Source organism: Penicillium riverlandense (genome assembly GCF_028828495.1).
Source record: "Penicillium riverlandense strain IBT 135883 chromosome Unknown utg000001l_segment0_segment0, whole genome shotgun sequence".
Lineage (NCBI taxonomy): Eukaryota > Fungi > Ascomycota > Eurotiomycetes > Eurotiales > Aspergillaceae > Penicillium > Penicillium riverlandense.
The window spans coordinates 1,478,736-1,505,278 of record NW_026643194.1 but is presented as its reverse complement, the minus strand read 5'-3'; the positions used below and the strand labels follow the sequence as shown (position 1 = coordinate 1,505,278).

General features: G+C 53.7%; 11 protein-coding genes across 11 annotated transcripts; 8 read left to right on the top strand and 3 right to left on the bottom strand.

Annotated features, from left to right (window-relative positions):
- Positions 1-16: 16 nt before the first annotated feature.
- N7474_000618 (inositol monophosphatase family protein) lies at positions 17-1,317 on the bottom strand (the record flags this gene model as incomplete). Its single annotated transcript, XM_057192033.1, has 6 exons — positions 17-125; positions 182-313; positions 387-825; positions 881-969; positions 1,024-1,087; positions 1,137-1,317. 6 exons carry the CDS (start codon positions 1,315-1,317, stop codon positions 17-19), a joined length of 1,014 nt encoding a protein of 337 aa, XP_057056986.1.
- Positions 1,318-1,780: 463 nt separating this feature from the next.
- N7474_000617 (uncharacterized protein) lies at positions 1,781-2,704 on the top strand (the record flags this gene model as incomplete). The annotated part of the gene is made up of 3 exons (XM_057192032.1): positions 1,781-1,850; positions 1,913-2,319; positions 2,570-2,704. 3 exons carry the CDS (start codon positions 1,781-1,783, stop codon positions 2,702-2,704), a joined length of 612 nt encoding a protein of 203 aa, XP_057056985.1.
- A 397-nt stretch (positions 2,705-3,101) lies between these two features.
- N7474_000616 (uncharacterized protein) lies at positions 3,102-4,056 on the top strand (the record flags this gene model as incomplete). Its single annotated transcript, XM_057192031.1, has 3 exons — positions 3,102-3,164; positions 3,382-3,542; positions 3,864-4,056. 3 exons carry the CDS (start codon positions 3,102-3,104, stop codon positions 4,054-4,056), a joined length of 417 nt encoding a protein of 138 aa, XP_057056984.1.
- A 1,108-nt stretch (positions 4,057-5,164) lies between these two features.
- N7474_000615 (type II 3-dehydroquinate dehydratase) lies at positions 5,165-5,626 on the top strand (the record flags this gene model as incomplete). Its single annotated transcript, XM_057192030.1, has 1 exon — positions 5,165-5,626. One exon carries the CDS (start codon positions 5,165-5,167, stop codon positions 5,624-5,626), a length of 462 nt encoding a protein of 153 aa, XP_057056983.1.
- A 267-nt stretch (positions 5,627-5,893) lies between these two features.
- On the bottom strand, positions 5,894-8,677 carry N7474_000614 (putative C6 transcription factor QutA; the record flags this gene model as incomplete). Its single annotated transcript, XM_057192029.1, has 2 exons — positions 5,894-6,089; positions 6,144-8,677. The coding sequence occupies 2 exons, from the start codon at positions 8,675-8,677 to the stop codon at positions 5,894-5,896; spliced, it is 2,730 nt and encodes a 909-aa protein (XP_057056982.1).
- Positions 8,678-9,268: 591 nt separating this feature from the next.
- N7474_000613 (putative quinate pathway repressor protein QutR) lies at positions 9,269-12,018 on the top strand (the record flags this gene model as incomplete). Its single annotated transcript, XM_057192028.1, has 2 exons — positions 9,269-11,713; positions 11,764-12,018. The coding sequence occupies 2 exons, from the start codon at positions 9,269-9,271 to the stop codon at positions 12,016-12,018; spliced, it is 2,700 nt and encodes an 899-aa protein (XP_057056981.1).
- Positions 12,019-14,064: 2,046 nt separating this feature from the next.
- N7474_000612 (uncharacterized protein) lies at positions 14,065-17,505 on the top strand (the record flags this gene model as incomplete). Its single annotated transcript, XM_057192027.1, has 6 exons — positions 14,065-14,139; positions 14,191-14,221; positions 14,278-14,784; positions 14,846-16,810; positions 16,861-16,956; positions 17,006-17,505. The coding sequence occupies 6 exons, from the start codon at positions 14,065-14,067 to the stop codon at positions 17,503-17,505; spliced, it is 3,174 nt and encodes a 1,057-aa protein (XP_057056980.1).
- A 949-nt stretch (positions 17,506-18,454) lies between these two features.
- N7474_000611 (H(+)-transporting V1 sector ATPase subunit C) lies at positions 18,455-19,862 on the top strand (the record flags this gene model as incomplete). The annotated part of the gene is made up of 4 exons (XM_057192026.1): positions 18,455-18,755; positions 18,812-18,906; positions 18,966-19,607; positions 19,668-19,862. 4 exons carry the CDS (start codon positions 18,455-18,457, stop codon positions 19,860-19,862), a joined length of 1,233 nt encoding a protein of 410 aa, XP_057056979.1.
- Positions 19,863-20,179: 317 nt separating this feature from the next.
- Positions 20,180-20,872, bottom strand: N7474_000610 (adenylyl-sulfate kinase; the record flags this gene model as incomplete). Its single annotated transcript, XM_057192025.1, has 2 exons — positions 20,180-20,807; positions 20,865-20,872. The coding sequence occupies 2 exons, from the start codon at positions 20,870-20,872 to the stop codon at positions 20,180-20,182; spliced, it is 636 nt and encodes a 211-aa protein (XP_057056978.1).
- A 706-nt stretch (positions 20,873-21,578) lies between these two features.
- N7474_000609 (PaaI family thioesterase) lies at positions 21,579-22,588 on the top strand (the record flags this gene model as incomplete). The annotated part of the gene is made up of 3 exons (XM_057192024.1): positions 21,579-21,711; positions 21,775-22,493; positions 22,559-22,588. 3 exons carry the CDS (start codon positions 21,579-21,581, stop codon positions 22,586-22,588), a joined length of 882 nt encoding a protein of 293 aa, XP_057056977.1.
- A 793-nt stretch (positions 22,589-23,381) lies between these two features.
- On the top strand, positions 23,382-26,170 carry N7474_000608 (glycoside hydrolase family 92 protein; the record flags this gene model as incomplete). The annotated part of the gene is made up of 6 exons (XM_057192023.1): positions 23,382-23,493; positions 23,544-24,196; positions 24,251-24,585; positions 24,640-24,779; positions 24,835-25,384; positions 25,435-26,170. The coding sequence occupies 6 exons, from the start codon at positions 23,382-23,384 to the stop codon at positions 26,168-26,170; spliced, it is 2,526 nt and encodes an 841-aa protein (XP_057056976.1).
- Between the last annotated feature and the right edge of the window lie 373 nt (positions 26,171-26,543).

The window sequence follows — 26,543 nt, the reverse complement described above, 5'->3', positions numbered from 1 at the left end:
TTTCCTGGGACCCTATCTATGCTCCCGGCCGCGAGTATTCGAGTTGGCGAACCCGCCGCCAGACTTGTCGGACTGTCCGCTCCTGCGACTGGCGGCCTGTTTCAGTAGCCGAAGGGCCAGCCGGTCTGTATCGAAATTGTTAGCAGGTGATGATGAGAAACGAAACAGGTCTGAGGCTCACCGAATAGCCAGATACAGCCGACTCCCCAGTCTCACATCCTCAATCGGCGCCGTCTCCACATCCTCCGGCGGATTTGCAGTCGTCACTAGCCCGCCGGCTTCAAGCAGAATGGCAATGCCAGCCGCAACATCCCTGCACACACAAGTCAGTCAAACAATCATAAAAATAGACAACCATGCAAATCCCGAAAATGAAAGAGACTCACCACTCCCAACAACCTCCCTCCCACCAAATATCAAAAGCCCCCATAGCCGTATATGCCAAATCCAAAGTAGCGCTCCCCAAACTCCTGACCCCATGCACCATGCCTCCTTTCCCACCCCGACCGCCCAACTCCGCGGCAAGATTAACAAAGCTCTCGATCTTGCGATGCATATTCCCGTCGGGGATATCGCGCCGATCCTTGCCCCACTCACAAGACAGGATACACTGCGCGGGCGCATTGGGCGGCATGGGCGGGATTGATGGGCTCTGGATCAGCGGGAGCCGGCGTAACTCGTTAAGCCAGGCACCGCGACCGCTACAGGCTGAGAAGAGCTGGTCTTGGAAGGGGGCGTAGATTACCCCTAGCACAGGGCGGTGGGATACGATGAACCCGATTGAGATGCAGAACATCGGGAAGAGGTGAGTGTAGTTTACGGTTCCTTTTGCAAGGTGTTAGCTAGTATGAGATGTAGTGGGTGTAAGGGCGTGGTTTACCGTCTAATGGATCGATGCACCATGTCGGCCGCTCGTCAATCAGGTAGTTGCGCGACTGGCCCTTGGCGTAGGTTTCTTCGCCGAGGAATCTACCGCCATGGATCAGCCTCCCTCCTTGTGTAAGTGTGTATTTGCAAACATACTGGTGGGACGGGTACTGTCTCTGAATCGCATTGCGAATAAATACTTCCACATCTGGAGGAAGACCTGAGTCAGGCGGATTGTCGCTGGAAACTGGTTGTCTAGGATTTCTCACCTTCATCCGTCTGCGTCACGATATCAACCGCATTCTCCTTCTCCTCGAAGTCCTGAACCGCCGCGCCGGAGATGCGCTGCTCGACGCGGTCCATGAGCAGCTTGCCGGCTTTGCGGCCGAGGTCCACGGCGAAGGCGTATATCGCATCGAGATCCTCTTGGGGGAGGTGTCCGATAGTCATAGTGGGGGAATAAATCTGTTTGTGTATATTATAGAGAATGGTGTTGTGAATAAGGACTTGGGGAAGAGGAATTTGAAGTGAAGAGGCGAAAAAGGTGAGTTGGGAGGGCCCCGCGGGTAACCGCTTATCAGTGGATCAGTGATGACCCAGACTATATGGAGAACTATAGAATATTGTTGCATTGTCAATAGAGATGTTTGCCTTTGTTTGTCATTATGTTTGTAGACTTGTGTGTCTTCCCTCTAGGTATAAATATCCTCTCCTGCTTCCTCTCTCCCCTTCCTCCATCTCCTCTACCACCTTCTTTCTATAATATATCATCGCTCTATAATATTTATACCTCATCAAGGATAATATTTTCAACACTCATTCCTTCTCTTCAAAAGCACTCTTGTCGAAGGAACGTAGTCGACGAGAAACACGACCTCGGAGGAGAGGCCTGGAATCACAGCGTATGACCTATATGGCCGGCGTACGCGATGAGCGGAGATACCAGGGGAAGGAGAACAACGCAGTCCTCTGCACCCAATCAAGTATGTTGGGCCTCTACATTGGCGGGCATCTCGAGGTATGACGACTGACATAACGAGGATAGTCTACGCAAGCTTATCGCCCTCCTGGGCAGGTCCGTCTCCGACGACGTGCAGGAGTGGACTAGTTTCGAACAAGAATTTTATACAACCACAAGACTACAAGTCTGGCATCGGCACACTAGCACCTTTGTGTACGGTCTATCCGGGGAACCAGGTTCCCACAACATGCAGTTCTGCTGCCTGCGATCTTAACACTGAAACCTGCGCCGACTTGATGTTCCTCAAACCTAGTGTGCATAGACTGTTGTGGTCCGATTACTTCACTTTAGGGCCTACAGATCCTGTTGTGCCACTGGATGCGAGTATTCTGAACGTGCCCTCTCTCCAGGAGTTTCGGACAGCCCTGAACACCACCCTCAAAATACCAATTTTCGACACCCCACCGACCCCGGTCTCAATGTCTACACGCGTACAACATTGACCAAGCCGTCACACTGCTGACGAGCGCCAGGCATCTTCAGCGGGGTCCAGGCTCAGCGAAGATAAAAATACGTTGACACTCCGCTTGTGGTGGTTCCCAAAGGCATCTAATACCTCTGTTAGCCTTGTTAAACTCCATATGTGCTCACCAGTCTCGAACGCAGTGACAGGGTCAAGACTTTCGACTGTGAGACATCCATGATTATGCGCATCGAAGATTCTGACAACACCGATACAAGGACTTCATATCCCTCCATGATGCTGCGGCGGCTGCGCAGTCGAGCCATCGCAAGGTCTTGGCCGCCGGTAGGGCGGCGCTGACTGCGTCGCCCGGGAAGGTTTTGGACTTCCTGGCTTCTGGATTCGGATTGTAGACGCGCTGGGTACGCCGCGGCTATACGGCAGCGATTTTTGATATTGCGTGTTTGGGGCACTTCAGGGCGATTGAATATGATGACCTGGATGCTGTTACATCTGGATGATGCGAAAAACAGCCCATACTGGCGATACACAAGGTGACCGTGCGGTCGACGTCGACTGGTCCCTTACGAATGAAACCTCGAGATTCCAACATATTGGTTCGTCCCCACATCGTCGTGCCGCCTTTGGGCAGCAGCTCGGAGTGGTGGTTCTAGCTACTCACTCCATTCGTGATCTCTATCCTCTTTCACGTCCACGGTGCTTCCTAAGCGCTATTCAATGTGTGAACAAGGGAGACCGGGATCGGGGTCGGCTTCTGTCAGAGGTCAGACAATCGAGAGTCACACCAAGATGGCCTACCATAGTTCAGTTGAGGATAAGGAAAACCCTCTTGCCGCCTCCGTGGACAAAATGGTTAGAGGGGCGCCGTTGCTACAATAGGACGCTAAGCAGAGCGTTGCCAACCTCACCACGATACGAAGCAGTGTGGCTTCCTATTTGAAATAAAGAGGCATAGCAGAGCACCCATGGGGACTTCGTATGGCGCAACGGAGGCTCGTATTTGTTTTGCTTTTTGTCCTTGGCTACGGTATCCCATCTACTAAATCGGACAACGAAACTACTCTTTCAGCACATTTTCCGCCCTCGCTGGCATATCTCGGTTTCCAAGCAGGAGCTGAAAGTTAATCTTGCAGAGATGGTAAAGGATCGTGCGGAAATGAACCACAAGGTCAAGAAACTAGGAGCCCTTCGCCAGGGCCACCTGGAGCTCCGGCAAAAAGTCCTTTCCACGTGGGTGCGGAATGCCCTTGGCAAAAGATACAGAAGGCTGGAAGCAGGAAATCCGCAGACGGTAACCGCATCGATACCGACAACCTCTAGTTTCGTGGACCCTTCTTCGGTACGCTAGTTGCATCAATTGCTTTCTTCGTGCCTGTGCTTCACAGTCGGGATCTGAACAACGAATTCGGCTTGTGCATACACACTACAAACAGCTTTCGATGTGCTCTTGAACGTTTAGTATTCGATCCTCGTCATGCGACAGGTCAGGTAGTAGCTCTCACCGGGCTCCCAGATTACCTGAGGAGCTGAGAAAGACGTGGATATACTCAGGAACGCCTTCGAAGATATCATGGGTATTCCCTCGCAGATCTACGAGATGCCCCGCAAGGTGAAGTTCGCTGAATGGGAAAGCAAAAATCCAGAAATTTTTCGACAAGTTTGGTCCTGGTATCACAAGAATAACGCGTCCTTCACTTTGCGTTTCGCGTACGCCGGACATGGAACGGTTCATGTTGAGACTTGACTCGAGTTTGCGGGCGCCGGAGGAACTCGAAAAATCCGATGGAGTTCTGCCGTTGATCGTTTGTTCATAACAGGCGCTCTGAGCGCCATTTGAGCTAGATGAATACGATCTACAGCGGGCTATCCACCTCCTGATCTTCTTCTGGAACAAGGTTTACGAGCAATGGTTTTCTTACCCGTGCCTCCAACAACGACTTTCTCGATAGCAGCTGTATGGACTGCATGTACTTGCACGGGCGAATGACCACCGGGCGAGCGGCTGGGGTGTTGGATGGTGAAGCCCTCATCAGCCTCGGAGTACGGGTACACAAAGGTGAACCTCCGCAATGCCAAGCGGCCGGATGCCTCAAACGAGAAAATAGGCTGTCAGCCATTCCGGCACCAGCTGGCTGTCGCCCCCGGTGGGTGCGGCCATCTTCTCCTACGGACCTCTGGTCCATATGACATACGCGAAGCGGCGAGAAGCTTAAGAGCTGTACCATTCATGGGGCAATCCTTGCGGATGAAACTGGATTTGGCAAGACCAAACAATGTCTACTTGCAGCACTGCTGCATGCGGTCATGACTGAGGAAGACAAACCTTCATTACTTCTTCTTCTGCTGCCAACCCTAATTGGCCAGTGGCTAGATGAAATTCGCCAGAACTGGCCATTCTTCACCCCGGTTCCTTAGCTACGCAGAGATGCTACCGATGAAGTGTCGCACCTTTGCTCCACGCCCGGTGTTTTAACCCCGACCACGCGGTCGTGGAGTCCAAAAAAATGAACCGGAAACAGTGGGCCTTCGCGGGGGCATGGTTGAGCTGGACCAGCGATGGAATTCGCCGTTTCCCTGCTTTTTCTGCTTCATGGATATTTAACCCTAACTAGCGAACTACACGAATATAAAATTAAATGATATTAATGAGCAATTATCTACAGGGCTGTAGTAAGGTTCTCCGCAAAATCGGCAAAGTACATAGACCGCCACCCCACACGTCGGGAGAGCACTCAGCCGGACTTACCCTCATCACCACACCACCACCACTTCACTTCACCTTTACCTCAACCACTTACTCACTCGCTCTTCACCAATCCCTCAGTCACCATAGACTGTCAAGCCAACCCAAAATGGTCAAATCCATCCTCCTCCTCAACGGGCCCAATCTCAACCTCCTGGGCACCCGCGAACCGCACATCTACGGACACACCACCCTCGCAGACGTCGAGAACAACTGCCGCGAAGTGGCAGCCTCCCACAACGCCACGCTCGAATCCTTTCAATCCAACCACGAAGGCGCGCTAGTCGACCGTATCCAAGCCGCGCGCGGCAAAGTCGACGGCATCATCATCAATCCGGGCGCATACACGCACACCTCCGTGGCGATCCGCGACGCGCTCTTGGGCGTCGCAATTCCCTTTATTGAGCTGCATGTTAGCAATGTCCATGCGCGGGAGCCGTGGCGCCATCATTCGTATTTTAGTGATAAGGCCGCCGGCATTATTGTTGGGTTGGGGGTCTATGGGTATAAGGTTGCCGTCGAGCATGTGGCGTTGAATTTCGAGGAAAGGGAGAAGAAGGCTTCTTTGTAGATTCATTTTTTAAGGACTCAATTAGTGGGATTACAATTTAAGGCGGTTTCTACTATTACAGATTGGGGTAGGTTCTTGACAACATGTTGTGTGTGGGGTATACAGACATGACGAGGTAGATACTTTATATACACACTTTTTGAACACCAGGGATGACACCGTATCCATAACCGTATCCGAGAGCTTGGAGTGATATTACAGGCTCGCTGTTATTCGTTTGAAGGTCGACATGCCTGACCAACAGATATATGAACAAGTCAGGCCAGGTCATCGTTTCGGAGCCGCGGAAATGTTCAACGGCTGCGATTCTCGTCGCACAGCAGGTGGCGGCCCATTACTCGGAAGCTGCTGAGCATGCGCTAGGAGAAATGGCTCGATTTGGCCCGAGAACGAGTAGAGTTCTGGGATCCCAGCATCGGCGACAAACCCGAGGTTTTGCATGAACTCCGGCTGATTGTCGGCCCTGCAAAAAAAAATATTAGTATTGATAAACCAAACTTTCGGGACAGCAACTCACTTTTCAGCGCCATCTAATGATGCCAGCTCGTCAAATAGCGCGTCGAGGTCTGGAGCAATCCGCTGTCGTTGCGAGGGTCCATAGCCGTCCATGTCAACAAACGAACCGAGACCGAGGGAAGGGTCTTGATATGTGGGTGGATACTGTCCGGTGGCATGGAAAGAAGGGGAGAGTTCTGGGAGTATGCCGGGTGCAGGTTGCGATTTGGAGGGACCAGAGACGGATTGCCGGAGTCCGCTGCCCAAGGCACTGTCCAAGTGGCCGGGCTGTGGTGGAATATCCGGGGCGCCGCCAACGGGCGCCAAGGACGAAGTGGGGGTGGGCAGGAGTGAGGGTTGTGTAGTTCGAAGCCAGGGCGACGTGAGGAATGGGTCAACGGAAGAATTGGCGTTGCTTCGGGAAGCACTGCCCTCGCTTGGAGGGGGCATGTGTTGAGAAGAAGCAGTTCGCCGTAGCTCACCCTGTAGGTTCGGACCCTCACTTGCGGTGACACCCAGATGTTGAGAAGCCGTTGGAGATGGGCCGAGTATTTGAGGGCCTTGGCTTGCAGCATGTCTGTCTGGCGGAGACCAAAGTAGAGAGAGGTGGGAGGAAGAAGTTTGGAGTTTGTTCTGAAGATCCAAATCGAGGTTCCATGGGGAATCTCTGGAAGACGCATGGGGGAGGCCGTATCTGAGAATCATACCGAGAGTCGGGCTGGTAGTTGATATGCTGTAGGTTTCCATGTAGACATTAAGCAATTGCAATAACCGACTCGAACTCTGCATAGCCCGCATCCTATGAGGCATCTCGGGTAGGTTTTGATTGTATTCACGCGAAGCGATCTGCAGGCTCAATGTTGTGACGATGCTCTCATAGATCATCTCAAGCCCAAAGATGTGTGGCGATGCCAATTTGATAGGACGGCTTTGTAGGTCTACCCGGTAGCTTTTCGGGAGAGACGCGATCCAGCGTTGCAATTGGAGATCGAGTGACTCTAGTTGAGAGCGAGACACCGTTGGGTCTTGTCTGTAACAACACAAGTCGTTTAATATGGACACGAGGGACACCAGACGGTTGAAAGTGCTCAAGGCATGAAGTGGTCCGCGCTGCAGAGAAGCACGCGCGGTCTGGGTAGGGCGGAGTCCAGTTTGATCTTCCCATGGGTGCCATTCTTCCAGTCCATCTTCGTTGATCGATCCGACCCTTGCTAGGTCGGCTCTTCGCAAAGACGGGCACTGTGAGGTCTGTTCCGCAATCAAGGTCTCAAGAACAAAGCATCCCAAGAACACATGCTTCGCTCGTCCTGATTGTTTGTCTTGCTCGGCTGAGAAAGATGGCCGATCAAGACCGAGGGTGTGTGCTATTCGTACAGCCTGTCCAACAAGCATCCACGCGGCGGTCCACTCCTGCTGTCCAAACTTGATGAGGGACAAAATCAGCAGAGCTTGAACATGGCCGACTTCATGGGGCCCATCCTCTGGTGGGATCAGGTCTCTAGATGTGCTGTACAGCCAAGACGGATCTACAGAAGGTGGGTCGTCCAACGATCGGGTGGCAGAGATGGACGTATCTTGGAGCGAGGCCAGCGTCAGCACGGCCCACAAGGCCGCATGATCTCCAGAACCGGGAACAGAGCGGGAAATATACACGTCACCCTCTGTATATTGGAACGCCGTTCGAAGGATGTCGTGTTTCTCCAGAATAGGGAACCAGCATTGTGTGTATGAAAAGTAGATGTCGAGAAGGGGCCAGGCATTGTAGGGGAGCTGGTGAGAGGGTTTCGTGGGAGATTGGCCGGGAGTGCGGGGAATGGCAAAGGCAGAGTAAGGGTGGTCGCTCGGGCCATTATTGGAAGGTGTCTGAGTACCGCAGTCACGGCTGGGGCGAGATGGGGTATGTCGGATGGCAGAAGGGCGAGACGGCGAAACGCCCGCGGGTAATGGTGTCTCCCGGCTATCCAACCCCTCTGGCATCTGCCATTCCTGGGCCTCGGAGGAGGCGAGAATGGAATCAACGTCGAGCGGCGTATCAGCTTCTCCCCAAGCTTTAAGAGATCGCTGCTTTTCCTCCTCGGGAAGTTCCAACACCACCAGCACGCGCTCAATATCTCTCAAGACGGTGCTGTTCTTAAATGACGCCAACAATGTGTCCGAACTCTCCGCCTCTTTTCCCATTGTAGCCAAATGACTGGGCATATTGATCGATCTCATCAACGCGCGCATCACATCTTCACTACCCCGAATTTTCTGGAAGACCAGCCCCCACAGTAGCTCGAGGGAGCGGATATACCCCGTTGGCAGGCCGCGTTTCTTCGGATTTGCCTTGTAAGTGCAGGGCCTGCATAGCGTTGCGCAGGTCGAGCACACTGGTTGAGCGCCGTCGCATTTATCCTTCTTCGAGCGACAACTGTCGCATGCGCGCGACACGCGCTGTCGTTTGGGATGGGTCGCATTCTCATCCGGGAGGTTCTGCCGACTATCCTCGTCAACGTCTGTGTATCGCCGCTTAGATTTTCCGCTAGCCCCGGTGGCTTGGCGAGACTCGGAGCTCATGATGATCGATTCGGTCCACTTGGCGGCTTCAGTCGCATGTTCCTCGACGAAGTCGTACGGTGGACTGAACGTTCTCCCGAGCGCAACTGTACCGGTAGACGTTTCACGCCATGGGTCGCCCCCACCCTGTTAATCTGGGCAAGAAAGCAGACTGTGATTCTTGCAGCGATGGCAGGGCAGAGTGGTGGTAGAGCAAAAAGCGATAGGAAACGGGGTTTTCCGGGGAAGGGCGATGCCGCTCAGTAGTGAGCCAGTGACTGTGGGGAAAAGGTCAGCCATCTGAACATTCCAGCCGGCGAACCGTACTAGAGACGATAGTGCGCGGTTGGCCTGGCACTAGCCAAGGATAATGGGTAGTCAACGCACTCTGTAGTCACGATAGATCTGGGGAAGCGGGAAAATGCAATCACCTGGTCATGCCCGGCTGAGGACTTCTCCGTCTGAGTCAGCGAGCTGCACGGGATCACTCCCCGCAAAATCCACTGTCCACTGCGCTCGCTGTATGGAGTCTTTTCTTCCCGAATCATCATGGGCCCCTGTTTTTAACCTTTCTTTGAGTTGTTGGTCTCCTGGTGACCAGGTGTTGACAACATGTCCATTCTCGTGCGCCCGCCCAAGCGCAAACTTCACGAGGTGGAAGCCCTGACCGACGATGCACCTCGCAAGCAGGGATCCAACGGCTCCGTCCCAACGACCCCGGCTCGGTCGGATTCAACGTCTCGCCCACAGCCCGAACACACCGAGACTCCCGCCGACTCGCACTGGCAGGCAACATCGCTGCGAGAACTTCACTCGAATCGCGGTTCGCCCGTCCTGTTCGACAATGGTCCCTTGCAGGTCCCGCGCAACTTCAGCCCAAATGCGTCAGTCGTGTTGATTGGCATTCGAGGCACCGGAAAGTCCAGTCTCGCGGTCATTCTTGCGGCGACATCAGGCCGGCGTCTGATTGATGCCGACCGCTACTTCCAGCAGATGACCGGCTGCTCTCGCACCGCTTTTAAGAAGGGCAATGATCTCATTGAATACAGACAGCAAGAGGCCCGGGTGATGGAGTCGATGCTGTCAGACAATCGGGAAGGCTGCGTGATTGCGTGTGGAGCCGGGTCGATGGAGCGCACTGGACAGAGGCTGTTGCGGGAATATGCGCGCACCCACCCTGTCATCCATGTGGTTCGAGATCCGGACAGTATTCAGTCATACCTCAAGGCGTGGGATACGCAAAAAGTGCGGCATTTTCTCGAACTGTCCGGACCCATATACCGCGGATGCTCAAATCTGGAATTCTTCAACGTCTCCGAGACCAATGGCAGCGAGCATGGAACCAAAGATAGCCTCTACGATCATACTCCGACCCCATTCCTCACATTGAAACGAGTCCAGCGAGACTTCCTTCGTTTCATCGCCTTTGTGACCGGCGATCATGCGGAACTGAGCCGTCAACTAGCCTCTTTCCCACTGTCATTATTGCCCGTCGAATCTCGCATGTACACCTCCGCGGTCTCGGTCCCATTCTCAGTCATCCATGAACAAGATCTGGACATTGAGTCAGTAGAGTTCGGAGCGGATGCATTTGAACTGTCGATCGACGTGGCAAATTGTGTTTCTACCCATTCTGGCGCAGATTCAAACCTGGCGGACAGTATCAGTCAGGCCGTGGCGACCATCCGCCGAAATATCATCGTGCCATTGATCTACCATGTGGAGAGTCATGGCATTTCTGGATCATCTCTCTCCCCGAATCGAGTCCCTTCTCGATGCAACGATGAAATTTATCTGGACCTGGTTCGCCACGGTCTTCGAGTGGCCCCAGATTTCTTGACTATTGATCTATCGCGCGACGATAGTCTTCTTTCTCAAGTCATCGCTACTCGAGGATCGACCAGAATTATTGGTCATTTTGAAGCTTTTCACTCCTTGCCCGGAGGTTGGGACGGAGACGAATACATCAAACTCTACGAACGAGCGAGGAAGATAGGTTGTGATATTGTCAGGCTGTCTCAACCGGCTGAAACGATGGAGGATAACCTCGCTGTTCAGCGATTCCGCCGGCGTGTTCAGAATCTCCCATACCCCGAGCTTCCGCTGATCGCTTACAATACCGGCCACCTTGGCCGAACTTCACGATGCTTCAATCCCATCCTGACACCGGTTACGCACCCCTCTTTGATGCAAGATAGCCCGACCTATCTACAACCCTCCATCACCGCCCACCATGTCCAAACGGCGCTCTACAACTCATTCGTCCTGGACCCGATGCAATTCTTTGTTTTCGGAGCAAATGTTACTTACAGCATGTCCCCTGCAATGCATAATACTGCATTCAAACTGTGTGGGATGCCCCATTTCTATAAGATCTACCAGTCGTCCACATTGCGCGGTCTGAATGATCTTGTGGAGAACCCATACTTTGGCGGGTCGAGTGTCAGTCTGCCGTATAAGACGGAATGCATTCCCCTTCTCCACTCTATGTCATCTCATGCTCGAGCGATTGGCGCCGTCAACACGCTGATTCCAATCCGAAACCTTGACGGAGAGGATCCTCGCTTATCACGGGAATCATCGGTGTACCTGGAGAAAAATCGCGCGGGTCCCGTCAAGGGTCTACATGGGGACAACACCGACTGGATTGGTATCTGTAACTGCATTCGCCGGGGACTTTCTCCTGCAAATGCTGTCCGTCCCTCGTCGACAGGTCTTGTCATCGGATCTGGTGGCATGGCTCGTGCTGCTGTCTACTCCATGATCCACCTAGGAGTGCAGACCATTTTCGTCTACAACCGGACTCTTGAAAAGGCAGAAAAACTGGCCCATCATTACAACCGGCAAGACCTGCATTCTAAAGAGCAAAGCGGGCCCCATGGCCGTCCGAAAGTCAGCATCCTGAACTCATTGGATGACCCTTGGCCTAGTGCCTTCAAGCAACCGACCATCATTGTCTCCTGTATTCCAGCCCACAGTATCGGCGGTCAGCCTGCTCCCAACTTTCGCATGCCTTCGCAATGGCTGGAGAGTCCTACCGGTGGTGTCGTCGTCGATGTAAGTTCTCCCTTATTCTGCTTTACCGCGTGGCACTGACTTTGATATAGTTGGCATATAAACCTCTCAACACGCCACTTATGCAGCAGGTGCGTGCCCTATCGCATCGCGGCTGGGTTGCCCTCGACGGTCTCGATGTCCTACCCGAGCAAGGATTTGCCCAGTTCGAACTATTCACTGGCCGCCGTGCCCCGCGTCGCTTGATGCGGACTATTGTGCTTCAGGAGTATAGCAACGAGGAAGGAGACACCGATCAAAGTGCGATTAGGAATAGGTTGCAGAACCTGGACGGTCAGCCCACTTGAAGTAGGTGGATGGACATCAGATTCTATTATTTCAGGAGCTCAGGGGGCCCTGTTAAGCAAAGTATGTGCCACCGAAATGCGAGGCGCAACCTAGTCAACCACTGTCTTCAGTGAAGACACCCGACAACCAATTGGTGAAGAGGAAGAGGCCGTTCCTGTTCTACCATCTACATACCATCTTGATGGCTCTTTCCTGCACGCAAGCATGGTCAAGTGAGGTCTTCGTGACTATCCGTTGAGAGAGTCGTCAACACATTTCCTCTCCCTTCTCCGCACTTCACTCGGCTTTCTTGCGTGAAGTTGCGAAAGTATAGGCAAAGAGATAGATGTTGCCTCATAGATATTTTACCAAATCTTGTATCTATAGCTATCTTCGTAGCCAATGATGAAGACATGGTACCAAGGACCTTTATTTACGGTTTACTGAGAGGGTGAGGTTATGAACAAGTTCACTAGATGGCCGTATAATGTTTTCCATTTTCAGTCCTTGCAACCCCTATTTCCAGCTCCCAAATCTTCCATGACCACCGTCATCCCATGCAGTACTTCGGTCATATTCGCTGTCTATAGTCCTGCACAATATGTGGTCGTCCCCCTAAACACGTGATGCGTTTCAGATGGAACCTGAAACGCGGCGGCCCACGCTGAGCGCCCTGCCGGCCCCCTCAGGGCTGTTCAGGGGCAATTTATATTTAAGAATCTGACCCAGTAAGGACCCAACAGTGTTTTAGACAAAGACCCGGTCCATGGTTGGTACGCAAGAATGTACATTAGTGAGTTGATCCGGAGCAGCTACTCTCCCGGGTCAAGGCCGGCATTTCTGCTGCACAACACTTGTAATCCAATCCCCCTTGGCCCCTTCTACTAACTCTTCTCCCGGCACTTGTGGCTCTCTCGGGCGTTGACGATCTTCATTCAGGTGATTTCACGATCTCGTTTGGACCCAGGGTCCGTTCATTGGGCGCCCAGCTCGTGGCCAGCCGCATCTGCTGGTCGTCGTCGGTCCATCCGTCCGTCCACGTAGACAGGTGTATCTAGGACCTCGTCCCCAACAAATGTATTTAGGGATATAGAACGACCATAATAGTAAAATACTCATGATTATTTATCGAGTATCAACAGCGGTGGATAATAATAATAATAATAATAATAATAAGAGGTACATAAGTTCAATGCGTGGGGAAGATCCAGACTCGGGTTCTGTTCTGCCACTAACTGTTCCATCCCTCTGTCCTCTCCTTCCCTGCACTCCGCCTCTCCCTCTCGCTCTTTCTCCTTCTTCTCTTCCTTTCTTTTTGTTCTCTTCTTGAACCTCGCGCTGATTTTCGGTTCTTCCCTCCCGATTCTCGATCATCCCTCTCGCTTTTGCATCGGGCACATCGTCGCGCTCACCCCTTACCATAGCGCAGTTCGCCCGCGAGGGGCAACACTTGGCCTCGCCTGCGCTTATTACAACACCCGCGTCCCTCGCTCTGCCTGAAACCCATCTGGAGCAACACTTGGGCTGACGATCGCACGGTGTCTGGTATGCTAATACTTTCTTTTGTTGTGTCCTGGCTGCCATCTGTGGCGGAGTCTTACCCCCTTGAGCTTGTACCGGCCGTGGCATCCTGACCAGGTCGGACAAGGCAGCCCGGCTAATCACCCCCGGGTTGGCACTCAGGGGACGGATGTCTTACGCCTAATCATAGGAGAAACCTTCAGCTTGGCTAACGCCTTCAGCAGCTTACAGGAACGGCCACCACTGGTCTTCTTTCTCAAAGACCCCCTCCCCTCCCCTGTCGCGTTCTCCGCCAATCTTGCGCATCCATTTTCCACCCCCTCCCCCTCAAAAGCATCGTGGCCGCTGCGTGTATCTGACCATTGTCTTTTCGAACGGAATTCAACGCCGCATGTCTTCGCGCGCTTGACATTCGACGTCGTCGCCACCAATCGCTCGCCTACACCATTGGTGATCCGGCGAACGGGCATCTTGCATTACCTTCCCATCACAAGAGATCATTGGGTCGCGCATTTCTTTCCGTTTCCTAGTCAAAGTGGCCTATAATGGAGTCCCCGGCTATTGAGACTCCTATCATGGAGCAGGACGAAATCCCCATTCCCTGCAAGGGCTGTGGAGAGGTACGCATCCGTGGTCAATCCTCATGAGAACCCAACTAATTGTGTCCCCAGATTCTCGAGGAAGGAAAAGCTTTTGAACTTGGTAAGTGTTCTGGAGCCGGATTCTTCTCGCTGTGCAGTAGTCCTAACGTCTTCCAGCTGGGCAAAGGTGGCACATTGATTGTTTCCGATGTAGCAATTGCTCTACCCTCCTCGATTCCGACGCGCACCTCCTGCTGCTGGGCGATGGCTCGCTGATTTGCAGCAATTGTACCTACAACTGCAGCTCCTGCGGCAACAAGATCGAGGACCTGGCCATCCTAACCGGCGACCAAGCCTTTTGCGCGCAATGCTTTCGATGCCGCAACTGCAAGAAGAAGATCGAAAACCTGCGCTATGCGCGCACGTCTCAGGGAATCTTCTGTATGGACTGTCACGAATCATTAATGCAGCGGCGGAGGAAAAGAACTCGCGGCACGGCCAGCAAAAAGTCATCGTCACAGGCCAAGCTGGACAAGTCGCTGCCTTCGCTGCCACCGCACCTAATGGCCGAAGCTCAAAACGAGGCGTTCGTGGATGCGCCGACCGATGGGTTGCGCAGCCGGGACACGCAGGGCGCCAGTGATGCGGGCCGATCAGAAACCTCACCTTCCCGCCAGGCATCAGGTAAGGAACGCACGATCGACCATGACTGGGATACCAAGACTGATTCTTTCTCTCTTTACAGACAGCCTCATTCTTCCTTCCAGCACCTACCGAAGCAGCCGCCAATTGACGGGCCTGCGCGACGCTGAAGCGGACGGAGGCGCCGAATTCCTCATACCTCTCGCGTTCGACCCTTCCACTGAAGGCACCCGATCATCATCTCGCGCACAGTCGCAGCACACGGACGGAGTACCACGTGATTACTTCGGCGCTCTTGGATCGGGCGATTCGTCGCTCAGAACGTCACGCGACGGACGTGACTATCTCCAAGACCCTGGCTCTCATGCCTCATCCGAAAACCACTCTCCCCATATTGCGTATCAGGACGCTCGGCGCGATGTGGATGGAGCGGCTGGCCCCGCGGACAAGGCGACTGAAGACACATCCAAAGCTAGCAAGCCGACCTCTGCCCGCAGCTCCACATCGGATATTCCGATCACATTGATGGACAGAGCAACTTTCTCTGGTGCCAACAGTCCAGAGAGCAACCGTTCCAAGGAGCAAGGTGATGTTCCCAAGACGGCACCTCTAGATCGCGTTGTGGCCACTGCAAGGCCCACAAGCGAGCTTCGCAAACTTCACGAGCACGAGTCTGGGGGTTCGTCCCGCTCTCTGCCTGTGTCGTCCAGTATGGCTTATCCGCCCAAGCGAGGTGATTCACTTGAAACCAAAAGCTATACGATCCCGCGGAAGGAAATCGGGCATTCTTCGCGGTCTCAGTCGACCGGCCCCTCGCCCTATGACGAGTCACCCAGAGTGCGCACTGAAACTACATCTGAACTGGCCAAGGGCAGTGCACTGAATACTTCCCAGTTGGATTCTCAGCGGCAGTTGGACCGCGCGGGCTCGCCGTCCCGGTCGCGGTATAACAGTATTGTCGACTATCCTCCAGACGAAGAACTAGCCTCGGCCGCTCAAACTAGCGAGTCCTTCTTGCGTCGCATGTCGAACTCTGTTCGTCATGGTCGCAGCTTTAGCGACAAGAGTGTGCGTCTCAGCAAGGATTTAAAGTCTCCTCGGTCGCCTGCCAACGGAAGCGCTGGGGGAACTGATGTTGGGAGCCCCCCTGGTACTGCTGACAAGTCCGATGAGGTCTCTTGGCTTCGAACTGAATTGCGCAAGGAGCGCCAGCGAGTTGCAGAGATGGAATTCGCTCTCCGTGCGACCGCCGATGTCAAACAGGTTAACACGGAACTGTCTGAGAAACGTTCGACTATGGTCGTCCTGGATGCTCAGAGAGAGATTGTCCTGCGTGAGCTTACTGTCTTGACTGATCATTTGGAAGCCGAGAAGCGTACTGGAAGCGGTGGGGCCTTGGATTTGTCTAAGCTATCGAATAATGTTCTGCGAGATCTTGCTGAAGCGATTCAGAAGCTGAAGGAGTCCTATGGCCCGCAGATCGAGGAGCTCATCCAGAAGCGCTCCGATCTGTCGGAGGAGCTGGCCCACTTGCAACGCCAGAAGGAGAAGAGCTTCCAAGAGTTTGAACAATTGTCATCCAAGAATGCACAGTTGGCTGAATTGAACAACCAGCTCGTGCACCAGATCCAAGGACTCTACAAGGCCAATGATGGGCGTGGACCGAATGGCCTGGGGATCTACCACAACAAGGAGAAGTCAACCAACTCCATCGAGACCTTTAAGCCCGGCATGCATGATTTTCCGACCTCCATCTCGACTGCGCATATCGATGATGAAGGGGAACCTGCTACCGCCACTGCTACTGTTGTTCCTGGACCTCAAGTTGTCAGCATTCGCAAGGGTCAGCCGCGCAAGTTCAACTGGAAGAAGGGTGGTCAGAACGTCGCCAAGGGTGTCAAGGGACTCAAAGGGGCGTTCATGGGTAACGAGAATGAGGGTGGCCTGCCCCGCTCTCAAACCCAGGACCCGAGCCGACAGGGCTTTGGCTTCTTCGGAAACCAGAGGCACAAACAAGTGGGTAAGATGTCACACACTGATAGCGTGCCCGTGTTGGCTGAAGGTGGTGGTATGTACCCTCGTTTCTTGTTCTGTCGTTCTCCGCTAATCATCCTGCAGGTCTTTTTGGTACCGATCTGGAGGACCGTATGGTGCATGAGAAGAGCATTATTCCCGCTATCGTCACCCGTTGTATCCAAGAGGTTGAGCTGCGAGGTTAGTGCCCTCGTGTGTGACTATCGATTCAAATGCTAACTCCAGTCAGGCATGGACATGGAAGGTATTTACCGCAAATCCGGGGCTGCTTCAGCCATCCAAGGCATTCGGGAAGGCTTTGAGCGGTCTCCGTTCGATTATGACCTCTCTGATCCGGACCTGGATATTCATGCCGTCACCTCGGCTCTGAAGCAGTACTTTCGGAAGCTTCCAACACCCCTGATCACCTACGAGGTGTACGAGAAAATTATTGAGTCTAGCGAACTCACGTCAACACTGGAACGCGTGGATCTGCTGCAGAGGAGCCTTATGGAGCTACCTCGCGTTCACCGCGACGTGCTTGAATTCCTAGTCTTCCACCTGAAGCGCGTGGTCGAGCGCCGGGATGAGAACTTGATGACCAGCCAAAATGTCGCAGTCGTTTTTGCACCGACCATCATGAGACCCGAAAGTCTCGCCCGTGAGATGACCGATGTCCAAAAGAAGAATGATGTGGTTAAGTTCCTTGTGGACAACTGCCAGGGCATCTTCCAAGGAATGCAGGCCTAGGTGTCTCTTTATTTACTTGTTCGTTGTGCTTATACTTTTTTTTTTTTTTTTTTTTGACATTTTTCTTTCTTTTGCGTCCTTGGTCCTGTTGCCGACTGTCACGGCAAGCACCAAATTGGCTGATTGGAAAATTCCACCGACGCCTGTCTGGATGACGACGGTCTCCGTGTACATATACCCGCGCTTGTTGTCCGGCCACTTGGCCTCCTTGCCCTTTTTATTCCCTTCTCCCCACACCCATTTTATGATCAGCGTTGCACGCTCGATGCCGATACCCTGTCATGTCTCGATTTTCGTCCCCGATCCATATCCCGCAGGTTCGAAGCTATTCGTTCTCTCTCCGGAGAGATCAAAATTTCTTGGTTTTGTTTGGGCGGCCGTTGTCCTTTTTTTTTTCTTCTGTATGTTTTTTTCTTGATCCGACTCGGTTGAAGCGAGCATTGGATAGTCTAGCGTTTACATGTTCATCGTTTACTCTCGCCTCAGGCCGTAATGCCTCTAGTCAGAGGGCACACCATTGCACGTTATTACCCCTTATGTACTGCCTTATCTTGTACTCAATGAGACCCAAGCATGCGTAGATGTCGATGAACGCTGAAAATATTCTCTCAAGGCCTTTATAAGTCAACCTTCTGTTCCCGTCCACGATGCGTGCCACAGGTGTCTCGTGGAGCTCGGTATCACGAAAACACCAAGTCTAATAAACGCCACAAAAAAAAGTCCACAGCGTGCAGAAGTTGACAGCTAAGAAGAGTGCATTGCTGGATCAGATATATACCAAAGAAATGGGTATTCATTAACGACTGCGACAACTACTGAGGGCTATTACTAGTCGTGGTCAGTGAGTTCCCGCCTCGCCCACCGCCTTCATCACTCGGCAGCTCAACCAACAGGCCAACACCAGCATCTCAACCCCCCTCCACGCCCCCAGGGCTCTCTCATCACCGCCATGTCCAAGCCCAGCAAGTACCTCCTCTTGTCACTTCCGACCTCCATCGTCCCCTCGCACCACCGCGACGACGCCCTCGACGCCGTCTCCGCCACCGTCTCCCCGGACAATGGCTCCGCCGCCTCGTTCCCGATCCCCGAGTTCAAGATCGGCACGCTAGACGCCCTCGTGCAGCAGGCTGATGAGCTGACCAAGCTGGAGAGTGGCTGCCAGGGCGTCGTGGCGAAGGTGGGAGACGCGCTGAAGAATATCCTCGGTGGAGATGAGGACCAGATCGAGAAGATGAAGGTGGTGAACGACAGTATGTGTCGGTCCCTTGGAGTGTGGATGCTGCGTGCTTGATTCTAACTGCTGCAGAGCCCGTGGATCAGTACCTGCGCACGTTCCAGTGGAACAAAGTCAAGTATCGGGCGGATAAGCCGCTGGCGGAGTTGATTGATCTCCTGCAGAAGGTTCGTGCAGAGAGCTACGGCCAAAGGGTGGGTAGGAGCAGGCTGATCGTTTATTATAGGAGGCTGCCAGTATCGACAACGATATTCGATTCAAGTACTCCCAATATAATCAGGTTAAGAACACTCTGGCCACGCTGCAGCGGAAACAGACGTGCGTTGATATTTCCACCTCTGCTAGATATCATCTGCTAATCTCTGGTATGTACAGAGGAAACCTATCGACCAAGTCCCTCGCCTCAGTAGTCGACCCCCGCTCTGTCATCCAGGACTCCGAATACCTCGAGACGCACCTCGTTGCCGTACCGACCCAACAAATCAAGGATTTCCTCAAGACCTACGAAACCGTGGCTCCGATGGTCGTGCCACGGTCCGCTCAATTGGTTGCCTCGGACAGCGAGTTTACTTTGTACTCCGTGACGACGTTCAAGAAACACAGCCCCGAGTTCGTGCACAAGGCTCGTGAGCACAAATGGATCCCGCGCGACTTTAAGTATGTGGAGGGCGGGAAGGAGGAGGAACGCAAGGAGGTTGAGCGTGTGGGCGGCGATGAGCGGAAGCTTTGGGGTGAGACGTTGCGTCTTGGACGGACCGCGTGGAGCGAGGCGGTCATGGTCTGGATGCATGTGCTTGTGCTCCGGGTGTTTGTGGAGACGGTGCTGCGATACGGGTTGCCATTGGACTTTGTGTGTGCTTTGATCAGGGTATGTTTTAACACCATTGCCTTCTTTTGTGAAGGTATACTAATCTGTTTTTTCTCGCAGGCCCCCTCTTCCAAGCAGGCGGACCGTGCGAAACGCAACTTGGAAGACAAGTACTCGTACTTGGCTGGCAATGCTTTTGGGCGAGACAAGAAGGGCCGTGTCAAGCGAGATGATCCCAGCGAGATGCATGCCGCGGGCGAGGGCGGCGGCGCAGACTACACGGCATACGTGTTTTACGAGTTCGAGTTCAATTAGTTAGTTTGAACTCGGCAAAGGTTGCTGTGGGCGGGGATATTTGGAGCCAATTGCGTACATATAGCAGTACATTGAGCAGAAACTCTTGGGGCCATCTTCTTTTTGTTTTCGCTTTCGGATGTGCAGTATACAAATCCACCCTAAGAAAAAAAAATACAGTGTGCAACAGCAAAGTGATCTATGTATTTGACCGATAAAGGTATGTACAGCATCAAACGGTGTATGGGGAAATCACCGAACAACCCAACAAGGCACGCTATACACCAAAATCACAAGCTATACAACAAGCGTCTCTCTGCCACCAGCACTGCACGCATTTACTCCTTCTTGGGAGGCAGGTAACCCTTCTGGTCAAGGTACTCAATGATCTGCTTCACAGCATCCAGAACCGGAAGCTCGTGGTTCTTGATGTGCACCTCGGGGTTGGCAGGGGCCTCATAGGGAGCCGAGATACCAGTGAACTCCTTGATGACACCCTCACGGGCCTTCTTGTAGAGACCCTTGGGATCACGCTGCTCAGCCACCTCAACGGGGACATCGACGTAGACCTCAACGAAGGGAAGACCGGTAGTCTCGCCGGGGGTGGGCACCTCGTGCAGGGCGCGGGCTTGGTCGCGGTCGGCGCGGTAGGGCGAGATGAACGAGGTAATGGCGATGGAAGCGCTGTCGGCGAACAGCTTGGCCACCTCCGCAATGCGACGGATGTTCTCCGTGCGGTCGGCCTCGCTGAAGCCCAGGTCCTTGTTCAGGCCGAACCGGATGTTGTCGCCATCCAGCCGGTAGGCGTGCACACCGCGGTCGCGCAGCAGCTGGTGCTCGAGCTCGACGGCCAGCGTCGACTTGCCGGAGGCGGACAGGCCCGTCAGCCAGATGGTGAGCCCGCGCTGGTTGAGCTGGGTGCTGCGCTCGTCGCGGGTCAGGGCGGAGGCGTGGAAGGTGATGTTGCTAATTGGGTGTTAGTTGGGTGGTCTGGTTGAATTGACCGGAGAGGGATGCACATACGTGGCCATAATGAATGTGGGATGGTGAAGAGGAAAGAAACGAAAAGTGACGGTGAGAGAAAAACGAGGGGCAAAGTCGGCGGGGCGGAAAAGAAACAGTTGAAACGGGCCGCGTCAGGGAATGATCGACTCTTGGCAAGGACAGATGTACGAGGGATCGAGTACGAGACTGTTCCTAGGGAATATTTTTAAAGGGACACTGGAGCATGGAACAGGGCCGGGCCAATGGTCGCCCGTACCAGAGATTGGATCCATGTGGCAAAGGTGGTCCGCGGGCAAGAGAAGGGAAATTTAGGTAGTTAATATTAGCTTCTTCGGACAACCTTGGGCTGTAGGATCAAGAAGATGTCTTGGATGAGAGGTGGAAATTCCAATTAGGATAAAAAAGAAAGTGAAAATGGTACATAGGACACCGGAGGGAGATGTGATACAGTCAAGTAGGCCTACTGAGGGTGCGCAATATATATCCGCAATTGAGGATGAAGACAACCTGAAAATCAAAACTAAATCATCAACACTGCTGTTTCTCACCTCTAGCATGCGTACCGACTCTTCTTCCCCCCCCAAAAATAAACTATCCTTCTGTCCGATCCAGTAGTTGCCACACCTTTCCCGATTGACTCAGCGCAAAGATGCCGAGGCTCAACCTCTTCCGGGCCCCGGTTTATCTCTTGCCGTAACCATTGATTTCTCCCAACAAGTCGCCTCTCACACTATGCTCCGTCTACCTGTCTCGGCCCGATTAAAGCCCTGTCTGCCCCGGCCGATTGGCAGTCCGTCCCATTTTCTCTCCGCTCGTGTCCCCCTACGAAGCCCCCTTCGGAGCCAGCGCCTCAATTCCACCGCCGGTAAACCCCGATCCATCCCGGTTACCTGAATGCAAACGACAACTGACCTGTCTACGACTACAGCATCACCCTCAGAACCTTTTCCTCGCCCGCGATCACGCTTTCGTCGATTCGCCGGCTTCACCTCTATCGCCGTCCTCGCCTTCACCGCCGGCCTCCTCTTCCAAACCCAACGCACGCTCTACCGCCTCATGGCCGTGCCACTGGCCTCCGACGAGGAGTCGTTGACCTTGTTCGTCGCGCCAGACGACGCGACACAAGAAATTGACGACCACATCCGCACGCATCCGATCGCGGAGTCCCTGCGCGCCAACCCGGACTTCACCGAGTCACGCCCGCACCTCAAGTTCCCGGAGGCGTTACGAGAACGCAGCCTGACGGCCGGGACTTTAGCCGGGTCCAACAAGATCGTCGTGCCGCCATATGTCTTCAACGAGCGCGGCGGCAAGAGCATGGTCTCGCTCATGTACCTCGGCTCCGACATCTGCGGCCACCCCGGCATCGTGCATGGCGGTTTGCTAGCGACCTTGCTGGACGAGGGTCTGGCGCGATGCTGCTTCCCAGCCCTGCCGAATAAGATCGGCGTCACGGCGAACCTGAATATCGACTATCGCGCCCCTTCCATGGCTAACCAGTATGTCGTGCTGCGCGCCGAGACCGTCAAGGTCGAGGGCCGCAAGGCGTGGGTCGAGGGCCGAATTGAGACACTCCCGACTGATGGCACGGAGCCCGTTTTGCTGGTTGAGGCCAAGGCCTTGTTTATCGAGCCCAAGCAGGCGCGGGTAGGTTTCTTGTTCCCCTTTGCTTCCAGGTCCTACGGAACCACAGCTAACCAACCGATTGCTAGGCCCTGTCGAGTCTATATAAAGTGGAGTGAAAGATAGCATTGGGATTATCCGGCATTGGCGTTATAGATCTAGATATTATCCTTCCTTTCATGCACAGTAGTATAATGGACAGTTATTATTATGCCCTTGACAGATAAGTTTGGGTGGAAGAGAGCGCCCCTCACATCTATAAGTATTGTAGTCAACCCCTGCCGCCGGAGTCCCTTTCCGACTTCACCCTGTAAAGGGGTAGGTCTAAGCCAACCCTTTCCTACGTCGACTAACAACCAACCGAGCAATGATATGAGCTCTTCCCGTCTGGCCAGACCAGTGTTCAGAGTGTGACCAGACAGGACCAAATCCTTGAGGCGTCAACACTCTCCGCCTGGAAGCTCGGGATGTTGTCTCCCGACGACCACAAGGCTTGTTGTGCACAGTGTAGCACCGCTAATCCAAGATCTCGTCTGCTCATTCGCTGCAACAAATCCTCTCATTATTAGTCTAGGATCGCCCTTGCTGAATCGGGCAACGGATAATAATAACGAAACCCCCGACTCGACGTAGTCCAATCTCTAGGCATCCTGGCCCCCGTTATCAAGGCATTTTCGACGAATCTAGTTCCCGCACGGAATGGCCGGGCGGAATGGGCCGTCACAGCGTTACCTTGTCTGTTGGTCCAGATCTTGAATGCAACGCAGCGACGCGGGGATGATCGACAGGGGCCGATAGCGCATGCCGGACAGGCACGACGCGCTACACAGGGGGGAACATAATAATACCAAGCTTTTCTTTTTTTCCCTTTTCCCAGGCAGCACGAGGGGTCCGTTTTTCTCACTGTTCACCATGCATGGAGTGTTGCTGTCGCTTCTGGCCGGCACTGCGCTGGCCAAACATGCCATTGAGGACTATGATGTACTCCGGTATATCGACCCACTGATTGGAAGCTCCAATGGAGGTACGTGCGGAACCATAATAAGTGGGATGGACTTTAATGGGTTTCTCTAGGCAATGTCTTCCCCGGCGCCGCACTGCCCTATGGCATGGCTAAAGCCGTCGCCGATACCGACTCGGCAAGCAACCAGGGTGGGTTTACATTCGATGGCGCCAATGTCACAGGTTTTTCGTCTATGCACGACTCCGGGACTGGAGGTTCCCCATCGCTGGGCAATTTCCCTCTCTTCCCGTACAAAGCATGCGCCGGCGATACCGTGGATGGTTGCGTCTTCCCCAAGAAATCCCGCGCGACGCCCTACATCAACAGCTCCGTGACGGCCAGCCCCGGCTACTTTGGAATTACGTTGGCGTCAGGTGTTCATGTTGATATGACTGTGTCTCACCACACATCTCTGTTCCGCTTCCAATTCCCGCCACAGAGCAGCCCGCTGGTTTTGCTGGATCTCTCGGATCTGTCCGACTCGCGTCAGGATAACGCGACCATCTCCGTCAACACAGAGCTTGGTCGTATGACCGGCACCGCTCCGTTCTTGCCCAGTTTCGGTAGCGGCGAGTACACGCTGCATTTTTGTGCCGACTTCAAGACCCCTGGAGCGACCCAGAACGAAGGTATACGAGATGGTGGCATCTTTGTTGATGCTCGTGCGAGTACGGATGTCCATGACCTGAAGATCTCCCGCAGTATCAACGGCTACCCGCTTCCAGTGAGTGATAAACCTTATCTCCAACAGTCAATTTTGAGCTAAAAACAATACTAGGGTGGTGGATTCTTCCGGTTCAATACCCCGCCTGATGGGACAGTCGAGGCCCGCGTCGGAGTCAGCTTTATCAGCCCAATGCAGGCATGCATTAATGCTGAGAATGAGATCAAGCCCGGGAAATGGGACTTTGACTTTGAGGCTACGCACAAGACGGCCGTGCAGCAGTGGACCGAAAAGATGGCTCCAATCCGGGTGTCGCGCAACGGCGTCAAGCCCTCGGTTCTCACCAATTTCTACAGCGGCATCTACCGCACGATGATGAATCCCCAGAACTACACGGGCGAGAACCCGCTCTGGACGAGCTCGGAGCCGTACTTTGATTCTTTCTACTGGTTTGTTGCAGCACCTCCCCAGGTATGTTAGGCCTGCACTGACAACTTTTCTAGTCTCTGGGACTCTTTCCGTTCCCAGATCCCATTCCTTACCCTCATCGACCCTAGCTCGGTGGCACAGATGGTCCGCTCGTTGATTGATACTCAGCGTCATCTTGGCTGGTTGCCGGATTGCCGCATGTCGCTCTGCAAAGGTACGGCACTAAGATTCTACAGTTCAGGACTATTCTGACAGCTCTCGATGATTAGGATACACGCAAGGCGGTTCAAACGCGGACAACATTCTTGTCGACGCGTACGTCAAGGGATTGACGGATGGCATTGACTGGGATGCCGGGTATGCCGCTGTCCAGAAGGATGCCGAGGTAGAACCGTACGACTGGTCCAATGAAGGTCGCGGTGGTCTTCAGAGCTGGAAAAGGCTGCAGTACATCCCCGTCGAGGACTTCGATCACGAGGGCTTTGGTACCATGACTCGCAGCATCTCGCGCACGCTCGAGTACTCGTACAATGACTTTGCCATTTCGCAAATGGCTCGCGGCATGAAGAAGACGGCTGATGCCGAGAAATACCAGAAGGCCTCTGGAGCCTGGAAGAATCTCTTCAAGGCGGACCAGACCTCGTTCATGAATAGCACCGACACGGGCTTCAAGGGCTTCTTCCAGCCCAAGTACCTGAATCAAACGTGGGGATACCAGGATCCCCTGAAATGCTCCAATCTCGACACCAGTGGAAGCATTTGCTCGCTTCAGAACACCGGAGCCGAGACCTTTGAGTCTAGCATCTGGGAGTATCAATTGTACGTCCTCCCACATTACAAAAATGCACAATACTAACATGTCTCACCAGCTTCGTTCCCCATGACATGGCTGCTCTCATCCCTCTCTTGGGCGGCCCCAACAGCTTCGTCCAGCGCCTCGACTATCTCCACGACAAGAAAATCACTTACATTGGCAACGAGCCAGCTTTCCTAACAGTCTACCAATACCACTACGCCGGACGCCCGGCCAAGTCCACCGCTCGTGTGCGCACCTACATCCCCGACTACTTCGCGCCGACTCCCGCTGGCCTCCCCGGCAACGACGACTCTGGCGCTATGGGCTCCTTCGTCGCCATGTCGATGATGGGCATGTTCCCGAATCCCGGCCAGAGTGTGTACCTGATCACCGTGCCCTTCTTCGAGGCCGTGAGCATCACCAACCCGCTCACGGGCAACGAAGCCACCATCCGCGTGGTCAACTTCGACAAGTTCAACTCGCAGAACAACACCGGCGGCTCGGGCTTCATCCAGTCCGCCACCATGAACGGCAAGCCCTACACCAAGAACTGGGTCTCCCACGACTTCTTCACAGAGGGCCACGACCTAGTTCTCATCCTGGGTCGCAACGAAAGTACCTGGGGTACCGGCGCCCAGGATATCCCGCCTTCCCTGTCTGATTCGACGTCGGGGACTGTGGGCGCTCGTTCTCTGGACGATACCTTTCATGACTTTGGTTTCGGTGATGCTGCCGTTGGCAGGAGACATGCTCATGTTGATGCGCATGCTCGTATGGCTCGCGATAGGAGTCACGCCCGGGGGGTTTAGAGTCTTCGATTCTCACTGTGTTAGTCTCGATGTCTATAACACTCACTTCAGTTCTTTGTATTCAATCTTATCTTTACTTTACCTTTTGAGCCTACTGGGATTGCCTTGGTAGTTGCGTCTTTGGAGTGATACTATTTTAAATGAGCAAAGCTACACCAGTGTTCTGTGATTGGTGAGAGACGCGTAGTACTTGGTTGTGGCAACATGCTCGAATTGACATTTTTAAGCATGCACAGTCCAATGCGCAGTCTCAACAGCTATCATGTCAATGGCCGTTATGTGCCGATCGCTACCGATTAAACCAGGCAATCCACCAACAGGGATGTGGCAGGCTTCTAGAAGAATACAACATGGCAAGTCTAGGCCGGGCTGC